Source organism: Pan troglodytes, chromosome 1 (genome assembly GCF_028858775.2).
Source record: "Pan troglodytes isolate AG18354 chromosome 1, NHGRI_mPanTro3-v2.0_pri, whole genome shotgun sequence".
NCBI lineage: Eukaryota > Metazoa > Chordata > Mammalia > Primates > Hominidae > Pan > Pan troglodytes.
The window spans coordinates 137,291,847-137,313,454 of NC_072398.2; the positions used below are offsets into that span (position 1 = coordinate 137,291,847).

General features: G+C 39.4%; 1 protein-coding gene across 2 annotated transcripts; it reads left to right on the forward strand.

Annotated features, from left to right (window-relative positions):
* The first annotated feature begins 6,437 nt into the window (after positions 1-6,437).
* Positions 6,438-20,534, forward strand: DNTTIP2 (deoxynucleotidyltransferase terminal interacting protein 2). Of its 2 annotated transcripts, NM_001280405.1 has the most exon segments (7): positions 8,599-8,726; positions 9,941-11,535; positions 14,555-14,693; positions 17,115-17,210; positions 18,087-18,251; positions 19,536-19,645; positions 20,370-20,534. In NM_001280405.1, coding segments are annotated over 7 exon segments (2,271 nt in total). In that variant the 5' UTR covers positions 8,599-8,654; the 3' UTR covers positions 20,464-20,534.
* The last annotated feature ends 1,074 nt before the right edge of the window (positions 20,535-21,608 follow it).

Genomic DNA, 21,608 nt, shown 5'->3' on the forward strand with positions numbered 1-21,608 from the left:
AAAAATCTCTTGTATTTCATCCGGGCACAGTGGCTCACACCTGTAATCCCAGCACTTTGGGAGGCCGAGGTGGGCAGATCACGAGGTCAGGAGTTTGAGACCAGCCTGACCAACATGGTAAAACCCCATCTCTACTAAAATACAAAAATTGGCTGGGCGTGGTGGCACTCGCCTGTAATCTCAGCTACTTGGGAGGCTGAGGCAGGAGAATCGCTTGAACCCTGGAGGCGGAGGTTACAGTGAGCCGAGATCACATCACTGCACTCCAGCCTGGGCAACAGAGCGAGACTCCATCTCAAAAAAAAAAAAAACTCTTGTATCTCAATATTTTTAAACCACAGGCCTAAATAAAACTAATTTTGCTCAAGTTTTCTCAACCTAGGGAAAAAGAACTATGGTTCCATATTCAAAATAAATATTATAGACCCTTTTCCTAAGTAGGATTTTGTGGTTTACTGATTGGGTAATTTGATCATTAAAATTATGTGAAATCTGCCCGGGCACACCTCATGCCTGTAATCCCAGCACTTTGGGAGGCCAAGGCAGATGATCACCTGAGGTCAGGAGTTCTAGACCAGCCTGGCTAACATGGTGAAACCTTGTCTCTGCTAAAAATACAAAAATTAGCCAGGCGTGGTGGCGGGCTCCTGTAATCCCAGCTACTTTGGAGGCGAGGCACGAGAATCGCTTGAACCTGGGAGGCGGAGTTTGCAGTGAGCCGAGATCACGCTATTACGCTATTGCACTCCAGCCTGGGCGACAGAGCGAGACTGCGTCTCAAAAAAAAAAAAAAAAAAAGAAAAATTATGTGAAATCATGTGATTTGCCTGGGAAAACTTGTTTAGATATTGAGCTACTTATGCCTTCTAGCCTTTATATTAATTGTATGTAATGTTATTAAATATATATATAGTTCATCTTTACATTTGGAAATGCCCAACATTTTTTTCATATAAGTCCTTAAACAAGCGTTCATTTTATTTTAAATCTATACAGTGAACTGGCCAAGATATTTTAAGAGGGAACTTTAATATCCCATTTATTGTTTTTATAACCCTGGACTTATAAAAATGGGTTGTTTGAAGGGTTATTTTGAAAGTGGGGGGGAAAAAAAACTTAGTTGCTAATGTATCTAAACTTCAGCAGAGCTTTTTGGTGATCTCCTACCTGCACCCTCAACTCTTGACAAAGAAGCAAGATTATAGATTCATTTTCTGAAGGGGATCATGTATGGAATTTTTTAATGAGTTTTTACTTTTACCTCTCTACTCTTGATTTTCTATTATTGAATAATCTTTTAAAACACTGATTTTTAAGGCTTTATATATGTTTTCCAGGCTGATGTTCACATCTTTTTTTCATGAACTATCAGAATATAGTGAACACTTTTCAAATATTTAAGGACTTAATGTTTAAAAAGCCATAAAATAGAGAGTGGTAATACTACCAAATAATTACTTAAAACTGAAAGCTAAGTTATCAATAGTTTATATAAGAGATGTTTTCTGAGGAGATGTGCATCCAGTGAGACCAAGGTAGAAAGTTTATATAATTGTTTCTTTTCCAGTAAATATGAAAAAAAAAAAAAGCTATAGCTTGTTTATTACATGTCCAAAATACAGTGGAGCCTTACTTTAACACAATGTACTGTAACTTGGAATTTGTTCTGTTATGAGTCTATCTTGAATTCCCATCCATGAAACTGTAGTCACCAAAAGCAACAAGTATTTTCACATGATGTAAAAGACCATACTATGATGGCCATTGCTAGAAATTGAATCACAAATAATAGCTAATAATTTTTCATTTTTCAAAAAAGATCATTTGGATAGCAGCTATGTATAAAATGGAAAATAAAAAATTATTCTATTTTGCATGAATAGTTCAGACTTTCCCATACCACAGCCAAGCAGTAACTAAAATTAGGATCTTAATTTTCAATGATAAAAGGTCTAAGGTTCATTTAATTATGCTCCTTTAACACTGTCTTTCTAGATTTTTCACCCAGTATTTTCAATATTTGGGAATGTAAACAATTGATATATTTATTGTATGTTGGCTAGCAGTTCATCCTTCTGCAAAATATGCATTCAGAGAAATGTGAAGCTTGTTTTAATGAAGACAAACCATTTGTGTCATTTGTGTTTTCATATTCAAATACACCAAATTAAAATTCTGAACCTATATTTTTCATCATTAACTTCCTAATATACCAGAACATATAACTTTTTCATGTAAAGTTGGCAATGGGATATGGCAGTTTTATTTTTGAAAAATATGTAACATGACTTTAATATTTTTATAGTTTTCAGAATTAGAAACATAGGAAGGGAAAATGTTTTAATTAGATAAGTCAACTTTTTATGTGTCTGTAGTGTACTATAATAGCAAATTATAAAGCATTATTAAATATTTATAATAATTTTTAATATTACCTACATTATGAATTTAACTAAAATAAAGTGTGAGTTGTATATTTTTTAATTGGGTTGTTTCAATAGCTGGAAGCATCCTGAAGCATTATATTGATTTTTGAACTATTTGAACTCAAACTGAGTATGATTTGAAAATAAATTAATAATTTAAAAACATCCAAATCATAAAGCTATTTATGCATTCATTCATTCCACAAAGATTTATTGAATGCCTGCTATGTGTTAGGCACTGTGCTACAGATGGACACAGATGAAAAATAACTCCTATACTCAAGGAATATACGATATATTTGGGGGGAAAGGGAGGAATCTGTATGTGAATAAGAGCAATAAAAGGCTGCATCTGTTGGCTGGGCGCAGTGGCTCACACCTGTAATTCCAGCACTTTAGGAGGCCGAGGCGGGCAGATCACTTGAGGCCAGAAGTTCGAGACCAGCCTGGCCAACATGGTGAAACCCTGTCTCTACTAAAAATACAAAAATTATTCGGGCATGGTGGTACATGCCTGTAATCCCAGCTACTTGGGAGGCTGAGGGATAAGAATCACTTGAACCTGGGAGGTGGAGGTTGCAGTGAGCCGAGATCACACCACTGCACTCCAGCATGGGTGACAGAGCCAGACTCTGTCCCAAAAAAAAAGAAAAAAGGCCGGGCGCAGTGGCTCATGCCTGTAATCCCAGCACTTTGGGAGGCCGAGGTGGGCAGACCATGAGGTCGGGAGATTGAGACCATCCTGGCCAACATGGTGAAACCCCGTCTCTACTAAAAATACAAAAATTAGCTGGGCGTGGTGGCATGTGCCTGTAGTCCCAGCTACTCAGGAGGCTGAGGCAGGAGAATCGCTTGAACCAGGGAGTTGGAGGTTGCAGTGAGCCAAGATCATGCCACTGCACTCCAGGCTGGTGACAGAGCAAGACTCTGTTTCAAAAAAAAAAAAAAAAAAAAAAAAGCTGTATCTGTTGATAGAAGTAATGAAAAGGATTGGGGCATGTGGAAGGAAGTGGGACTGAGTAGCAGGTTAAGGATAAGAAAAACTTCCCTGAAGAAATTAGCTTTAGAGTAGGGTCAGATGACAAGGTGTGGTAGGCATTCTGGGCAGAAATCCTTGTTTGCCTGGTTTGTAAATATGCCCTTATTGAATGATGGAGTAGTTAATATGTAAACTTTAGAAGTTCAAGGAAAACATCTTCAAAAGCTTATTCTTATAGAAAGGAATGGCTTCTGTTGAGATAAGCGTAGGTTAAGTTTGGAAAAGTCATAAAAAGATGAAAGCTTGCTAATTTCTTCTAAATATATCAGGATATGGTCATATGTAGTTCCGCTACCAGAGAAGTCAACAAAAGCTTTAACATGTTTCCTCAGCAATGACTAAATGTGTAAAATGTCATGCAAGATTTTGATGTGTCTGCTGGTCCATTATTTTAAGGTTCATGTTTTACAATGAACATTACTTATTTTGATTATTTTCCCTCTTTCTTTGCTCACTGTTGATTCTTGCATTCTATTCAAGTTCACTTTTTTTTTTTTTTTTTTTTTTTTTGAGACAGGGATCTCACTCTGTTTCTTAGGCTGGTGTACTGTGGCATGATCATGGCTCACTGCAGCCTCAACCTCCCAGGCTTAAGCCATCCTCCCACCTCAGCCTCTCAAGTAGCTGGGACTACAGACATGCACCACCACACCTGGCTAACTTTTATTTTTGTAGAGACAGGATCTCGCTATGTTGCCCAGGCTGGTCTTGAACTCTTGGACTCAAGTGATCCTCTCACCACAGCCTCCCAAAGTGCTGGGATTACAGGCATGAGACACAGTACCTAGCCTCCTTAGTAATTCTTTACCAAAGGTCTTTAGGGACAGTAAATTTTCTAGATCCCATTTGTCTGAAATGTCTTTATTTTGCACTCAACCTTTGTTTTTTGTTTTTGTTTTTGTTTTTTATAGAGATCAGTTTTCATTATGTTGCCCAGGTTGGAGTGCAGTGGTTATTCACAGGTGTGATCATCGCATACTACTGCCTAGAACTCCTGAACTAAACAATCCTCCTGCTCCAGCCTCCCAAGTTGCTGAGACTACAGGCACATGCCACCACACCCAGCTTAGTTTGCACTCAAATGATCATTTGACATTACAGAATTCTAAAAGTCCCCAAATACAATATTGAAAACCAGATACAACCCAAATGTCTATCAACAGCTGAATGGATAAATCCATTGTTGTATAGTCATACAATGAAATACTCAGCAATAAAAAAGAATCAACTACTGGTATACACAATAACATGGATGAATTACAGAAACACTATGCTGAGTGAAAGAAGCTAGACATGAGTACATACTGTATTATTTCTTTTTTCTTTTTTTTTTTTTAAGACGGGGTCTCGCTCTGTCACCCAGGCTGGAGTGCAGTGGCATGATCATGGCTTACTGCAGCCTCAACCTCCCAGGCTCAAGTGATCCTCCCACCTCAGCCTCCCAAGTAGCTGGGACTACTGGCGCATGCCACCATGCCTGGCTAATTTTTATATATTTTGTAGAGATGGGGTTTTGTTATGTTGCCCAGGCTGGTCTCAAACTCCTGGGCTCAAGTGATCCTGCCTCCTCAACCTCCCAAAGTGCTGGGATTACAGGTATGAGCCTCTGTACCTGGCCTGTATTATTTATTTTACTTGAAATTTTAGGAGAGATGAAGTTAATCTATAACTACTTGTTATCTATTGTTGTATCTGGATGACTTTGAGGCATCCAGATGCAGCAATGGATAAGTCAAGACTGCAGTCTCACCTGAAGGCTGGATTGAGGGTCTGTTTCCAAGCTCACTCGTGTAGTTGTTGGCAGGACTCAGTGCCTCACACGTTGTCAGACTGAGTTCCTTAATTCTTCACTGGGTGTAGGCCAGAGGCCTCCTTCACTCAGTTCCTTGCCACAGTGTTCTCTTCAAAGGACAGCTTATAACATACAGCTAGGTTCCTACAGAGTGAATGATTGAGAGAGAGCAAGATAGAAGCCAGCCTTTTGTTAACCTAATCCTGAAAGTGACATCCATCATTTTTGTCATACTCGTTTCATTAGAACTCACTAAGTCCAGCCCACATTCAAAGGTTTGAAGACCAGAAAATGGGATCCCTGGACATCTTACAGGTCAAACTTAATTTTAATAGTAATGTTTTACATGTAACAATGCAGAATGACCATGAATAGTATGTATTTTTAGAAGGCTCATGCACTAAAACTCTCATCTTTTGGTTAATGCCTAAAATTCCAGGGAGCTTTGACCTTTCAGTTTAAGGATTTAATTAGTAAAATATAGATTATTTAAGGTAAATTTCCTTTTGGGCCTGAGTAATAGTACTGGTTACCGTTAAAAAATGTGGGGGTTGGGGCATTGACCCCCCTGCACAGTTGAAAATCCACAGATAACTTTTGACTACCCCAAAACTTAACTACTAATAGCCTACTATTGACCAGAAGCCTTGCAGATAACTAGTTGATTAATACATATTTTATATGTTGTATATATTATATATTGCATTCTTACAATAAACGAGAAAAGAAAATTTTAAGAGAATCATAAGGAAGAGAAGTGGAAGTGGATCATCATAAAGGTCTTCATCCTTGTCTTCATGTTAAGTAAGCTGAGGAGGAAGAGGAGGGGTTGGTCTTTCTGTCCAGGGGTGGTGGAGGCAGAAGAAAATCACTGCATAAGTGGAACTTCCCAGTTCAAACCCGTGTTGTTCAAGGGTCAACTGTATTGTATATACTATATATACCTAAAATTAAATATACTGTATTTGCCCTAAATCCACTTCAGATAAAGAAGATAGGCAAAGAATATGGCAAACCTGGTAAGCCCACGTAAAAACACTTCTTTTTTTTTTTGGCCTATGGTAGATTTGTTGATAGACCAGCTCAATCTTCTCATATTATAACTATGTACTGACAATTTTAGTATCTTATGTTTGTTTCTTGACCTTAGATTGTATATGAGTTGGTTTTCTCCTTTCTTTTTTTTTTTTCTTTACTTGAAAGGGCCATGCTTGCAAGTGAATATTAGACATTGCATGATTTTCTAATATTCTCTCCAGTTTTCTACACCTACCTCTGTCATCTTAATTTCTATTTTCATGCATTTGCTCAAATTAAAGATGTGGAGATTAAATGAATGAACACATGTAAAGCACGTAGATTAGTATCCAGCAGATATTAAGTGGCCAATACTATTATGATTGATGCTGTTGTTCTTTGATACTTTGATCTCCACAACCTACATCCAATTGGTTCACTTTCCTTCTACACGATTTGTCTGCTCTTCAAATCTAACCTTTCTCTTCTGTTCATCTTCTTACATAGTCTCACTGCTACTTGGCCCTACTAAAATTTATTTTTGCTTCTTACCACATTTGCCACAAATGTTGATATAAACCATTTCCATTCTTCTGAGATGTATCACCTACTTACAGAGGTTATTATCTACCCAAAATCTTCTCTTCTTCACTCCACTTGAACATACTTGCATTCACATTCTCCTCTCTGTTTCAGATATCAACACTTTCCTCCTGGCTCAAAGGAAGGTGCATTCTTTTCTGACTACACCCACATCTCTGTTTATTATCCAGTTCAGTTAGCATTAGGCTCGGCTGCAAATAGAAAAATCTCTAATTAACAGTGGCTTTTAACAAGGTGTTTCCATCAGGTGAAAAATCTAGAAGGCGGCTCTTGAGGGCTCATAGGGCAGCTCCACAAGTTGATTTTTCCATCTCACTGCTATGCCATCTCTAAAGCATGCCTTCATCCTTATGGCACAAACTTGCTGCCTGAAAACCAGCGAACCCAACTTTCCAGGAAGTAAAATGCACTTTAAAAGATCAGGAGGGCTGGGCGAGGTCGTTTAGGCCTATAATCCCAGCACTGTAATCCCAGCACTTTGAGAGGCCGAGGCGGGTGAATCACCTGAAGGCAGGAGTTCAAGACCAGCCTGCCCAACATGGTGAAACCCCGTCTCTACTAAAAATACAAAAAAAAAAATTAGCCAGGAATGGTGGCGGGCACCTGTAATCTCAGCTACTCAGGAGGCTGAAGCAGCAGAATCGCTTGAACCCGGGAGGCGGAGGTTGCAGTGACCCAAGATTGCGCCATTGCACTCCACCCTGGGCGACAGAGCAAGACTCCGTCTCCAAAAAAAAAAGTCAGGGACGGCCTCCTCTCTTTTAGATGCCATCCCTAAAGACATGCACACAATTTATACCTAATTGGCTAAAACGTAGTCACATAGCCACATTTGGCTGCAAGAGAGACTATAAAATAAGCTATTTTAAGCTGGGAAGCAGTGTGTCCATCGACACAGTGTTCTGTGACTTTAAATTAAAAAATTGGTTTTCTGTCATAAAGAAGTAGAGACTAGGTTTGGTGAGGCACTCATTCATCCTTTCTCACCTCCAACAATAATTTGCGTTTACTTATTTTTTCAACCCCTTCCCATCCCCTCAAACATAGTTCTCTACCTTTTATCTCAAAAGATAACCAAAAAAACCTCTTGATTCTGGTCATACTCTTCCTTTCACTGTAACAATAACAACAACAACAACAACAAAACCTTATTCTTCTCCTTTACAATTTCTTTAACGTTTTTTTCTTTTCTGCTATTCCCAATCCCTAAACACCATCTCACGTTATACAGCTTTCCACTTCGTCTCCGAGTTCCTGCGAGCACCTTATATCCCTTTTACCCCAACCAAGTCCTTAAATTTTATTTATATTTAGCGTCACAATACACGAGTAAATATTGTCTTTTTTAAAAAAGCACAAATATCTCAAACTTCTCCCTTGGACATACCAATGGCTACATTAAGCTCTTTAGAACGTAGAAATGAAAGAACGCCTCCCGGGTTCAAACGATTCTACTAAACAAATGAAAGAACGAATGGCATGTAAGTGCGTTTTTACAATTCATGTGAACGGGTACGCTAAGACCCTCTGTCACTGCGGGCTTCGCTGCCCCGATGAAGGTCTTTCCCAGCAAAAATCTGGCTTGCCTTCTACAGCTCTGAAATGCACACTTAAACCCAGGCCCTTTGTCTCTGACCGCCCTGGCCTGAACTGGCTGGGCGGAGATTCTCGCGAATTCTCGGATCTGCGCGGAAAACGCGCTCGAGGCAGTTCTCTGACGCATTTCCGGAGCGCCAGGGAAGAGGGAAGTCGTGGTGGTCGCGAGGGAGCCGGAAAGATGGTGGTTACCAGATCTGCACGGGCTAAGGCCAGCATCCAAGCCGCGTCGGCTGAAAGTTCCGGGCAAAAGGTAGGAAATCCAGTCTTCCCTACTTCTCGCCGCTTCGCAGAGCCGCGCTCAGGCAGGCGGGGCGGCGCAAGGGTCCGGTTAAGGGTGAGGACCTGCCGACAGAGAGGACCCGAGCTTGCCGCACGCTTGGGTCTCCCAGGCCCAGTGCTAAGCCTGTCACGGAAACTGTTTAGCCCTCACCACTGTCTCTTAAGGCAATTTTTAGTATGGAAGAGAGGTTAGATAACTTTATTTGGGTCGTTCAACTCCTTAATGCAGAAGCACAGTTCGAACTTTTAAACCTTACTGTTAACACGGTACCAAGGAGGGTTAATTTCGGCCACCAAGCACAAGCCCCATTTAGGGGGGCTGGAAAAAAAGCTTCGTTTTCACGTGGGGAGGCTGGCAGCTGTCCAGCATCACCTCCTTAAGGCGTGAGGAGGGCTGTGGTGTCGTCGCCTGGTGACTCTTAGTGGCGTTAGTCGGCTGTCTCATTCTGACTCAGCGATGCAGGGAACGGAGCGGCGGCGATTTTTTCCTGTACGTAAAGGTAAGGGCGGCGACTGATTCCATCAGTGTGTGCCTAAACACATCGGTGTTCAGAGTTAATATTCCCTTTTTCCCCTCTTCTATAGGTGGGTCAGAATGTTGGTCTACCCGTTATATTTGACTTTAAACAGAAAAATTTTAATTGTTCTGCTTCTGAAGTTACATCTAGGAAGGATGAGGCTAGTGAAGTAAATGCAGGGTTGGATCCAGTGTTTAAATTTTGATTTTTTTGTTTGTTTGTTTTTGATTCGGAGTCTTGCTCTGTCACCCAGGCTAGAGTGCAGTGGCGCAACCTCGGCTCACTGCAACTTCTGCCTCCCGGATTCCAACAATTCTCCTGCCTCAGGCTCCTGAGTAGTTGGGATTACAGGTGCGCACCAACACGCCCCGCTAATTTTTTTACTTTGAGTAGAGATGGGGTTTCACTATGTTGGCCAAGCTGTCTCGAACTCCTGACCTCGTGATCCACCTGCCTCGGCCTCCCAGAGTGCTGGGATTACAGCCGTGAGCCACCGCGCCCGGCCAAATTTTGATTTTTTAAAAATCATGAGTTGGGCAGGTTTTTTTGTTTTTTGTTTTAAAGGTAATCTTGTTTACTGGGTTTTAGCTTTTGGGGTCAGTATTTCATTTGTTTTGCCCTTGTTCCAGCCCTACCTAAATTACAGTGTGTTTTCTCTGGTTTGCAGAGTTTTGCTGCTAATGGGATTCAAGCACATCCAGAAAGTAGTACTGGATCTGATGCCCGAACTACTGCTGAATCACAGACCACTGGGAAGCAAAGTTTAATCCCTAGAACTCCTAAAGCTAGAAAGAGGAAGAGCAGAACTACAGGCTCACTACCAAAGGGAACTGAACCATCTACGGATGGAGAGACCTCTGAGGCAGAGTCAAATTATTCTGTGTCTGAGCACCATGATACCATTTTAAGGGTAACTAGGAGAAGGCAGATCTTAATTGCATGCTCCCCAGTGTCCAGTGTTAGGAAAAAGCCGAAAGTAACTCCAACAAAGGAGTCTCACACTGAAGAAATAGTGTCTGAAGCAGAATCTCATGTTTCAGGTATTTCTAGAATTGTGCTTCCCACAGAAAAAACTACAGGAGCCAGAAGAAGTAAGGCTAAATCTCTGACAGATCCAAGCCAAGAATCTCATACAGAAGCTATATCTGATGCTGAGACATCAAGCTCAGACATTTCATTCTCTGGAATTGCAACTAGAAGAACCAGGAGTATGCAGAGGAAATTAAAGGCACAAACTGAAAAGAAAGATAGTAAGATTGTACCAGGAAATGAGAAACAGATCGTGGGTACACCTGTGAATTCAGAGGATTCAGATACCAGACAAACTTCCCATTTACAAGCAAGATCTCTTTCTGAGATAAATAAGCCAAATTTCTATAATAATGACTTTGATGATGATTTCTCCCACAGAAGTTCAGAAAATATATTAACAGTGCACGAACAGGCCAATGTTGAATCTCTTAAAGAAACAAAACAGAATTGTAAGGATTTGGATGAAGATGCCAATGGAATAACAGATGAGGGGAAAGAAATTAATGAGAAAAGTTCTCAGCTGAAGAATCTTTCTGAACTTCAGGACACTAGCCTTCAACAGTTAGTTTCTCAGAGACATTCAACCCCCCAAAATAAAAATGCTGTATCAGTGCACTCTAATCTGAACTCTGAGGCTGTAATGAAATCATTAACTCAAACATTTGCAACTGTGGAAGTAGGCAGATGGAATAACAACAAAAAGAGCCCCATAAAAGCAAGTGACTTGACAAAGTTTGGTGATTGCGGTGGTAGTGATGATGAAGAAGAGTCCACAGTTATAAGTGTCAGTGAAGACATGAACAGTGAAGGGAATGTAGATTTTGAATGTGATACCAAACTATACACGTCTGCGCCCAACACATCTCAGGGTAAAGATAATTCTGTCTTATTAGTTCTCAGCAGTGATGAAAGCCAACAGTCTGAAAACAGTGAGAATGAAGAGGATACTTTATGTTTTGTTGAAAATAGTGGCCAAAGGGAGTCATTAAGTGGAGACACAGGAAGTCTGTCATGTGACAATGCATTGTTTGTAATTGACACAACTCCTGGAATGAGTGCTGATAAAAATTTTTACTTGGAAGAGGAAGACAAGGCAAGTGAGGTTGCCATTGAGGAAGAAAAAGAAGAGGAAGAGGATGAAAAAAGTGAAGAAGATTCATCAGACCATGATGAAAATGAAGATGAGTTTAGTGATGAAGAAGACTTCCTAAATAGCACAAAGGCTAAACTGTAAGTTTTTCCTTTATTTTTATAAGTTTTTGATACATGTATTTCAAGTGGTTAATTTACCATAAAAATATGAAATGTTAGCCTGGGGAATGAGAAAATCACTGCCTTGGGTTCTTCATGGAATGGCTCTTCTATCCAGCATTTCCCTTGTCTTTTTGGATACCTATTTTAGTCATATTTTTCCCACCAATCATAGCTAAAGGTGCTCCTTTTGGTGACATATTAGAAATCAATCTGTTGGATGCAGTGACTCATGCCTGTAATCCCAGCACTTTGTGAGGCTGAGGCAGGAGGATCACTTGAGCCCAAGTAGGTGTTTGAGATCAGCCTGGGCAATATAGGGAGACCCTATCTCTACACAAAAAATTTTTTTTAAATTAGCCATGTGTGGTGCCCTGTGCGCCTGTGGTCCCAGCTACTTGGGAAGCTGAGGTGGGAGGATTGCTTGAGCCCTGCACATTGAGGCTGCGGTGAGCCATGATTGTGCCGCTGCACTCCAGCCTGGGCAATGGAGGGAGATGTTGTCTCAAAAAAAAAAAAAAAAAAATCATATGTTAAGATTTTTGTATGTGATTGTTAAGAGCAGTAAGTGACTCGTACCTGTAATTTCAGCATTTTGAAAGGCTGAGGCAGGTGGATCACTTGAGCCCTGGAGTTCAAGACTGGCTTGGGCAACATGGGAAAAACCCATCTCTACAAAAAATTTTTTTAAAAAGCTGGGCATGGTGGCAAGCACCTGTGGTCCCAGCTACTGGGGAGGCTGAGGTGAGAGGATCACTTACTTGAGCTCAGGAGGCAGAGGTTGCAGTGAGCCGAGATCGCGCCACAGCGCTCCAGCATGGGTGACAGTGAGACCCTGTCTCAAAAAAAAAAAAAAATATGTACTCTCTTCTGCTTGCATTCTTTCACTCAGAATATTATTTCTGTAATTCATCCATGTTACTGTATATACCAGTAGTTCATTCTTTTTTATTGCTGAGTGGTATTCCATTGTATGACTATACAACAATGAATTTATGCATTCATTCAAGTAATGATAGACATTTGGGTTGTATCCATTTTTCAATATTGTGAGTATTTGGGAACTTAGAGTTCCATAATGTCAAATGATCATTTAAGATTGAGTGCAAACTTACTTTGGGAGGCCAAGATGGGTGTATCACCTGAGGTCAGGAGTTGGAGACTAGCCTGGCTGCTGGGTGTGGTGGCGGGCACCTGTTATCCCAGCTACTTAGGAGGCTGAGGCAGGAGAATTGCTTGAACCCGGGAGGTGGAGGTTGCAGTGAGCCGAGATCATGCCATTGCACTCCAGCCTGGGCAACAGAGCAAAACTTGGTCTCAAAAAAAAAAAGATTTAGTGCACACTAAGCTGGGTATGGTGTCATGTGCCAGTAGTTCCAGCCAGGGGACTACATATATACATTCAGGGTTGAGAATTACTGCCAAGACACTGCACTAGAATGATTTCACTTTCCAGTAGAGGTTGATTATGCTTTCAACTACTCAGTGTATATGGATAATTAGGGAGGAAAGTTACTGTAAGTCCAAGTGTACTTCTTAAAAGGACCCTTCCATAATATAAAGTAGAAATTATTACATAAATATAGCAGGAGCCCGGGTCAACCCTAGAAAATCCCAATTTGGTAGGTCTGGGGTATGATATTTGTATTTTTAAAACACTCCTGTGGGATGGATGCTCATTGCTGTTCGAGACTCACTTTAGAGATACTAGCAAATGCCCTTAGTCACCCAGGAAAAAAACATTTAAGTTTTGACAACTTGGAAGTTCAAGAACCTGCCTTTCTCATTAGTTTTAGAAATGGAGATGTGTACATTTATTAACTCACTATATATGAAGTTGAATTGTCAGGTATATTCTCTTCTCTCCTTTTCTGTAATTTATAAAATATCTTTATGAAATCTGTTGGTATTTTATATGGCCTTAATCTTCTTTTTTTGTTGTTGAGACGGAGTCTTGCTCTTTGTCACCCAGGCTGGAGTGCAGTGATGCGATCTCAGCTTACTGCAACCTCAGTCGCCTGGGTTCAAGAGATTCTCCTACCTCAGCCTCCCTAGTAGCTGGGATTGCAGGCGTACACCACCACACCTGGCTAATTTTTTGTATTTTTAGTAGAGACAGGGTTTCACCATTTTGGCCAGGCTGGTCTTGAACTCTTGACCTCAAGTGATCCGCCCACCTTGGCCTCTCAAAGTGCTGGGATTACAGGCATGAGCCACTGCGCCCGGTGCCTTAATCTTCTCTAAGAAAATCTGGAGAATATCCACCGTGGCTAACACGTTGAAACCCCGTCTCTATTAAAAATACAAAAAAAATTAGCCGGGTGTGGTGGCGGGCACCTGTAGTCCCGGCTACTCCGGAGGCTGAGGCAGGAGAATGGCGTGAACCCAGAAGGCGGAGCTTGCAGTGAGCCGAGATCGTGCCACTGCACACCAGCCTGGGCGACAGAACCAGACTCTGTCTCAAAAAGAAAAAAAAAAAAAGAAAATCTGGAGAATAAATTTGGATGTGTTCCCCCAAAACCTTTTTTGTTTAATTCATTGTTCATCCAGAGTTTCTTCTAAATGACTTTACTAGATTGAAAATATTTACAGGAGTTTAAGACCAGTTTGGGCAACATATTGAGACTCTGTCTCTACAAAAAAAAAAGAAAAGAAAAAATGAGCCAGGTGTTGGGTGTGCACCTGTAGTCCCAGCCACCCAGGGAGGTTGAGGCGGGAGGATCACTTGAGTCCCAAGAGTTCAAGGCTGCAGTGGTCACCACTGCACTCCATCCTGGGCCAACAGTGAGACCCTGTCTCAAAAAATAAAATAAAATGATGAAAAATATATTTATTTGGAGTTTTTTTTCAGGAATTCCTCATAAAAATAAGATGCTTTTTTTTCTTTATTGTGGACAATACAAGGGCAGAGAAGAATAACTGATTTTTTAAAATGCCATCTTATATGTTTCCATTTTGATTTAATTGCTTGATCTTTAAGTGATGATTTCTTTTTCAGTCTGAAGTTGACAAGCAGCAGCATAGACCCTGGTCTGAGTATCAAGCAGTTGGGTGGTTTGTATATTAATTTCAATGCAGATAAACTACAGTCTAACAAGAGAACCCTAACACAGATCAAGGAGAAAAAGCAAAATGAGGTAAGTTAATTGTGCTGTTAGGTTTTCACAGAACTAACCAATCACTTTTAGAAATTAGTCCTTGGTAAAAGACTAATTTTCCTACAGTGAAACCACATTGGCCTAATGTGTTAGTTTTTTCCTTCTCTCTAAAACAGTCATTTCTTTTTACAATAAAATCCTATCTATGAATGATAATGCTTTAAAAATAAATCAATACAGGGTCAGTGTTCCTCATCTTATACCCACCAATTATGATTCCAGGGGTTTTGTTTTTTTCCCTTTTCTTGCTATACTTTTAGTTCTTAAGTTCTTAACTAGTGTAGACTGTTGAGAATCTGAAAGCTGTGAATGCCTGCCTGCCTCTTCCACCCGGAAAAAAATGCACATGTGCATATAGACATTTTACATATAATTTCAGAAGGAATTACTGTTAAGGTAACTTTACCCAAACCCTTAGCTTTAGCCAACACCTTGCACTGTTTTCTCCTAAATCTATTTTCTAGCCTTGATGCTTCTCACTGTCACTTTCAGACCTTTAAATCCAAGTACCTATTTGTTCATTTAGATGTCCTCAGGTACTTGACGTCACTAATTCCCCTTTCCCTGCCTGAACCAGGAATCCTCTTTTTGTATTCTTTTTTCTGGCTAATGAAACCAAAATCTCTTTTCCTTTTGTAGTCAGTCACCAAGCCTCTAGGGGAAGATATTTCTCTGCTTCCTCCTTTTCAAGCGACTGTCACCAGCTAGTGCAGGCCTTTGCTTCTCATCTAAACTACTCCAGTGGCTTCCTTATTGACCTTGTTTTCATCTTGTTCTTCAAGCCATCCTCCACACTTCTAGATTTCTCTGTCTAGAAACACAAATCCGGCTGGGCAAGGTAGCTCACATCTATAATCCCAGCACTTTGGGAGGCTGAGGCAGGAGAATTGTTGAAGCCCAGGAGTTTGAGACCAACCTGGGCAACATAGCTAGACCACATCTCTCCTCCCTGCCCCCAAAAACACACCACACACACAGATGTGACAGTATTCTCTTAAATCCTTCAAAGTACCTCTCTACCCCACCCAGCTGTCATCTGCTCTATTCTTGCCACTGAAGACTACTGTAGTTGCCTGAACTTACCCTGCTTTTCCCCAAGCAAGTGCAAAATAATTGATCGTTGCCCTTGGGGAATATTTTACCTGCAGTCCTTCTCACAACCCCTCTGTTTCCATAACATCTAGCATAGATCTGATTCATTATTGATCATGTGATATGTTAACTTACCATCTTTTCTTTATAGTCCTAAAACAGGGTTTTTCAGTCTCAGCACTACTGATGTTTTGGGCTGCATAATTTTGTTGTGAGATGTTCCGTGCATAGTAGGATGTTTAACAGCATCCCTATCTTTTGCCCACTAGATGTCAGTAGCATTCTTCCTTATCCTCACCACCACCAAAAATGTCTCCAGACATTGCCAGATGCTCCCAGTTGAGAACCACTGTCCTTGAGCGTACTACAGTACTTGACTCACAGCAAACTCTTAATCATTTGTTAAGTAAATATCATGCCCCCTTTTATCAGTGATGGGAAAGCCTAGACGGCTGCCTATACCACACAGAAACATCTAGGCCTGAACCTGAATTGTGTGCCTGACTGTTAATTTCTGAGTTGATCATTTCAAATGTCAGTCCCAAATTAATGCTTGTACTATATTCCTGTAAACTATTTTGAGGTCTACAGAGCAGTCTTACTTGGTTCTTGTACTGAGAAAAATACTAATTAACCTGAGGTTCCTTTAATCACACAGAGTTTTAGGAGAATATAATCATCCTAGTCAAGTAACAAAAGTACAGAAATCATTTAGGAAAAGATAAACAGATTTGACTGCACAAATTTATTTATTTATTTTGGAGAAATGGCGTTTTCTTATGTTACCCAGGCTAGTCTTGAACTCCTGGCCTCAAGTGATTGTCCTGCCTTGGCCTCCTAAAGAGTTGGGATTATAGGCATGAGCCATCGTGCCTGGCCTTTTTTTTCTTTTTTCTTTTTTTTTTTTGGGAGGGAGCTGGGTGGGGGGGGAGACAGGGTCTCACTCTGTCACCCAGGCTGGAGTGAGTGGCACAGTCATAGCTTGCTGCAGCCTCAAGCTCCTGGCCTCAAGTGATCCTTCTGCCTTAGCGTCCTGAGTAGCTGGGACTACAGGTGTGTGCCACCATGCCCAACTAATTTCCTTTTTTTTTTTTTTACAGTCAGGGTCTTGCTATGTTGACCAAGGTGGTCTAAAACTCCTGGCCTCAAGTGATCCTCCTCCCTTGGCCTCCTCAAAGCACTAGGATTATAGGTGTGAGCCACTTTGCCAGGCTGACTAAAAATTTTAAAACTTACAGAAGTTTAAACTGTTGAAAAACTTATATAACATTCTGACATTATTTTAAAACCAATTTTATGTTTTTATAGCTTCTGCAGAAAGCCGTCATTACACCTGATTTTGAAAAAAACCACTGTGTTCCACCATATAGTGAATCAAAGTATCAACTTCAGAAAAAACGCAGAGTAAGTACAGTGACTTAATTAAAATGCTTAGATACGTTTGGCTATATATTTTCAGCTTATACAACATAACTGCACAATTAAACTGTATCTGTTGGTCTATATATGAGTCCAAAGAAGATAATTACAGATTTCTAAGGGCTGTAAAATATAGTACCATAAACACATTATGTATAGATTTTCACATCTTTGCAGCCACAATAGTGCATCTATAAGTAGAGGTTTTAAAAAAATATATATATATATAGATTGCTTCTATCTGCCATTTCGACTAGTTATCCAGAGAGCTTGAAGGAAAGTTGAGGATGGTATTCTAGTAATGTTACTATAATACGGAGCACCCTGGCACATGGTAGGCACTAACTAAATACTTGTTGTATGAATGAAACAAAATTAAATAACTTGTAGGAGTTTTCAAAAGAATTGTATTTTGTTTTATTGTAGAAATAACACAAGGTTCTGGATCCTTGTATGAGTGGCATTCTGAGACTCCTGGGTGACTGAATAAAAATGTTTACATATAATCTCTAGAAACGAAAGTGTTTTTATACATTTTCTTACCGCATATAGTCTTAGACAATAAAAATTGAAGTTGTGTGTTATTCTCCCAGCAAGTCAGCAGTTACTCTCTGAGACAGAAAATAGATTTTACGGAGCCCTCATTTATGAAACTGATAATCCTGTGCCTAATTTAGCAGAGAAGTCACTTTTTGTGATTTAATTCCTTTTATCTCTATGATTCTGGATTTAAGTGCTTTCAATAAAGTAACCATTTGTTTTTAATTTACAAAATTTTCTGTATGTGTTACTTCAGGGGAAATGAATTATAATGTATGCTCTTAGCTGTTAGAATGTTTATTTTTGAAATCATAATTTCAGAAAGAACGACAAAAAACAGCAGGGGATGGCTGGTTTGGTATGAAAGCTCCAGAAATGACAAATGAACTGAAAAATGATCTCAAAGCACTGAAGATGAGAGCCAGCATGGACCCGAAAAGATTTTACAAGAAAAATGATAGAGATGGCTTCCCCAAGTACTTCCAGGTATGAAGCAAACAGAATAGTGGTGATGATCTGTGAATTTTAGTTTGGAAAGCACTATAGTGTTCTTTAAAGTTTACTCCTAAAATAGAGGATATTTCCATTGTGCATGCCTAATGTATGGAACATATCTGCGTAGGCCATATAAGAATGGCCATTACCCAATTCAGCCACTAACTTTTAATTTGATCACATTTAGAGAGATGGTGTTACAAATGGTTTCCAGGTCAGCTAAAACATGTTGAACCTATAAAGTTCACTATGTGAATGTATGAATAGTATCAGCCTAACAGCAAGAGTCCATACAGGATGGAGGGGTAAAAGGGTATCACGTGTACTAATCCAAGTTGGTTTTTAAAATGTTTTCATCTGTTCGTGTTACACCTCTGCTCAGAAACATTCAGTGATGAATTATGACATAGGATTGGGTCTGTATCCTTTAATTTAGCCATTAATAATCCATACCCAAACGAGTTCACCTGCCTTTCATCATATAGCCCAACAAATTCCAACACACTTAGCTACTCAGTCTTGTCAGAACACGTACATACCAGTCCCTGCATAATTTGACTTTGCATATCCATGGTTCTTGTTTGCTTGGTGAAATTTTACCCATACAAATTCAAGCTAAATTGTCATTCTTTGTTAAATCTTCCTTACCTCTCTTAGGTACAATTGGTCACTTTGTCTTCAGAGCATCTATAGTGTTTTGTTTAGCACATGTTATGCTTTAATATTTTAGTTACTTTTTGTGGAGCTTCCTTAAGACTGCAGGCTCTGCACTGCAGGAACCAGATGTTCTTTGTTTCCCTAACATGTAACACAGTGCCTGGTGCATAGTGATCACTGTAAATTTTATTCAGTTGAGTGTATGAACAAATACAGAATGATCACTAAGTAGGCCAAGCTGGCAGCCTTTGTGATGACCTAGGAAACCAAATAGGTATGTAGTAGAATTTATGTGTCTAATTCATTGATTTGGGAAACTAGAACAAAAAGTATATGTTATCTGTTCCACTTTTCTCCTTTAGTTACACTGTGCATCATGAATTTAGTGTTTAGCAAAGAAATTTTGGATCTACTATAAACTACTGAAGAAACATAATAGCACCACTGTGCTACTTTTTTTTTTTTTTTGCTTTAAATAAATGGCAAAATTTACATTACTATTAGTGTAATGTAAGCTTGTTCTTTCCATTCCTTTCTCTAAATATAATTAGAGCTACACTGAAGTATGAAAGCATCTTGGCACTCAATGCATGACTTATTTCAATCAATTGTTCACAGATTGGAACCATTGTTGACAATCCAGCTGATTTCTACCATTCACGAATTCCCAAGAAGCAAAGGAAAAGAACTATTGTGGAAGAACTGCTGGCTGATTCTGAATTCAGAAGGTAAAGGAATTCATATTTATTTTATAATATGTATACTTTGCTTTAAAAATGTATAAACTTATAAATTTTCAAATAATTTAAAAATAACTCATTTATAATAACCCATAACATATTAACATGAATATATAGTTATGAAAAATAATTTAGTGCAAATCTCTTTAATGTCTGGCTTAACTAAAGACAGAGGCTCATACCTGCTTCTGCAGATAACACACATCACGTAGCCCCTGGAAAACACTACACTCATGAGAGAACGAGGGTGAAAAAAGCAATTAATGCCTTAGTATTCTTGAGAAAATAGTTTTTACCTAATGAATCCCTTGAAAGAGTCTACTCCACAGACCACACTTTGAAAACCATTGGTCGCTTCTAAGAAATATATATATCATACTGTGCATTTTCAGGTTAAGTGTGACTTTTTGTTTTGCTTAGTCCTGATTTTTGTGTTTTTATCCCTCAAAAATGTTTAAACCATTTGATACAGCCTGGTGGATGGATATAGTGCATATATAGATCATATATGGATAGATGGATATAGTGCATATAGTAGGAAAGTCTTCCTACTACAGTTGCCATTTTTTCTCCCTAGATTACAAGCAAGTGCTATGAGGTCAGAGACTATACTTGTCTTGTCCACCACTCCATTCCCAACTTTTACCCTAAGGTTATATTAACTTCTAATGTCTGATATATCAAACATAAAGTTCTGATTTTTCTTTTTCAGATACAACCGAAGGAAGTACTCAGAGATCATGGCTGAAAAAGCAGCAAATGCAGCAGGAAAAAAGTTCCGAAAGAAGAAGAAATTTCGCAATTAAGATTTACCAAGCAAACTGCAACATTTTACATCGCTCCTTTATTTACTTATTAAAGACATTTGGAAAACTAACACCATCATCTAAATTAATTTACCATAGACTGGCCCTGTTCATACAGGAATTTGTATTTGGAAAAAGTTGATTTGAGAATCGATTACATGCCCTTAGAAAATAGGAGTGTCTAAAAGACCCACCCTGGTATAGACTCTTTAAGGGAAAAAAGGAAAAAAAATCTCAACCATTTTAAGATAACTGATGGTTTGTAAAGTTTTCAATGCTTAGTTATTTAAAGAAAATTTAATTAAAAGATAGGAAGTATAAAGTTTGCTAACATGTTCAAAGAACTTTAAAAAATGATGAAAGATATATAAACGTAATTAATAGGTAGTTTTATGTGTGTATGTGTGTGTGTCTGTGTAGGGGACGGGAGATGGTAGAGAGGCAATGCCCTATAGTTAGCTATAAAATTCAGATCCAGAAAGTTGGGATACAAAGATATGAAGAATATGACCTAGAAAGCTTGGGCAGAGGAGCTGTTTTCCTTGCTTGGCAACTGAAACAGGGAGGAATAATTGGTTTTTATCTAGATTAAGTGTTGTGGTCCAAGTAAAACAGGATTAAACTATAATTTTAAGTTGGCCAGGGGTTCTTCGAAGTTAACCCAGCTTACCTCTTCTCCAGTGGTACAGTATGCACCCTGGCTAAGCTGGTTTCTGGCACCCAAGGAGTGTTGGTCATTTCTGTTGATACTTGGTGAGTTGTAGCTTCCTTTATGTTACTATTCACTTTACCTCTATTTTTCCAGCATACTGCTTCCTTGAGATATCAGCAAATATGAAATCTTTTTTTTTTTAATAATAGTTTTGGGGTACATGTGTAGAACATGCAGGTTACATAGGTATACATGTGCCATGGTGGTTTGCTGCACCCATCAACCTATCTACATTAGGTATTTCTCCTAGTGCTATCCCTCCCCTAGTCCCCCACCCACAGCAGGCCCCAGTGTGTGATGTTCCCCTCCCTGTGTCCATGTGTTCTCATTGTTTACCTCCCACTTATGAGTAAGAACATGCAGTGTTTGGTTTTCTGTTCTTGTGTTAGTTTTCTGTTCTTGCTGAGATGATTTCCAGCTTCAGCCATGTCCC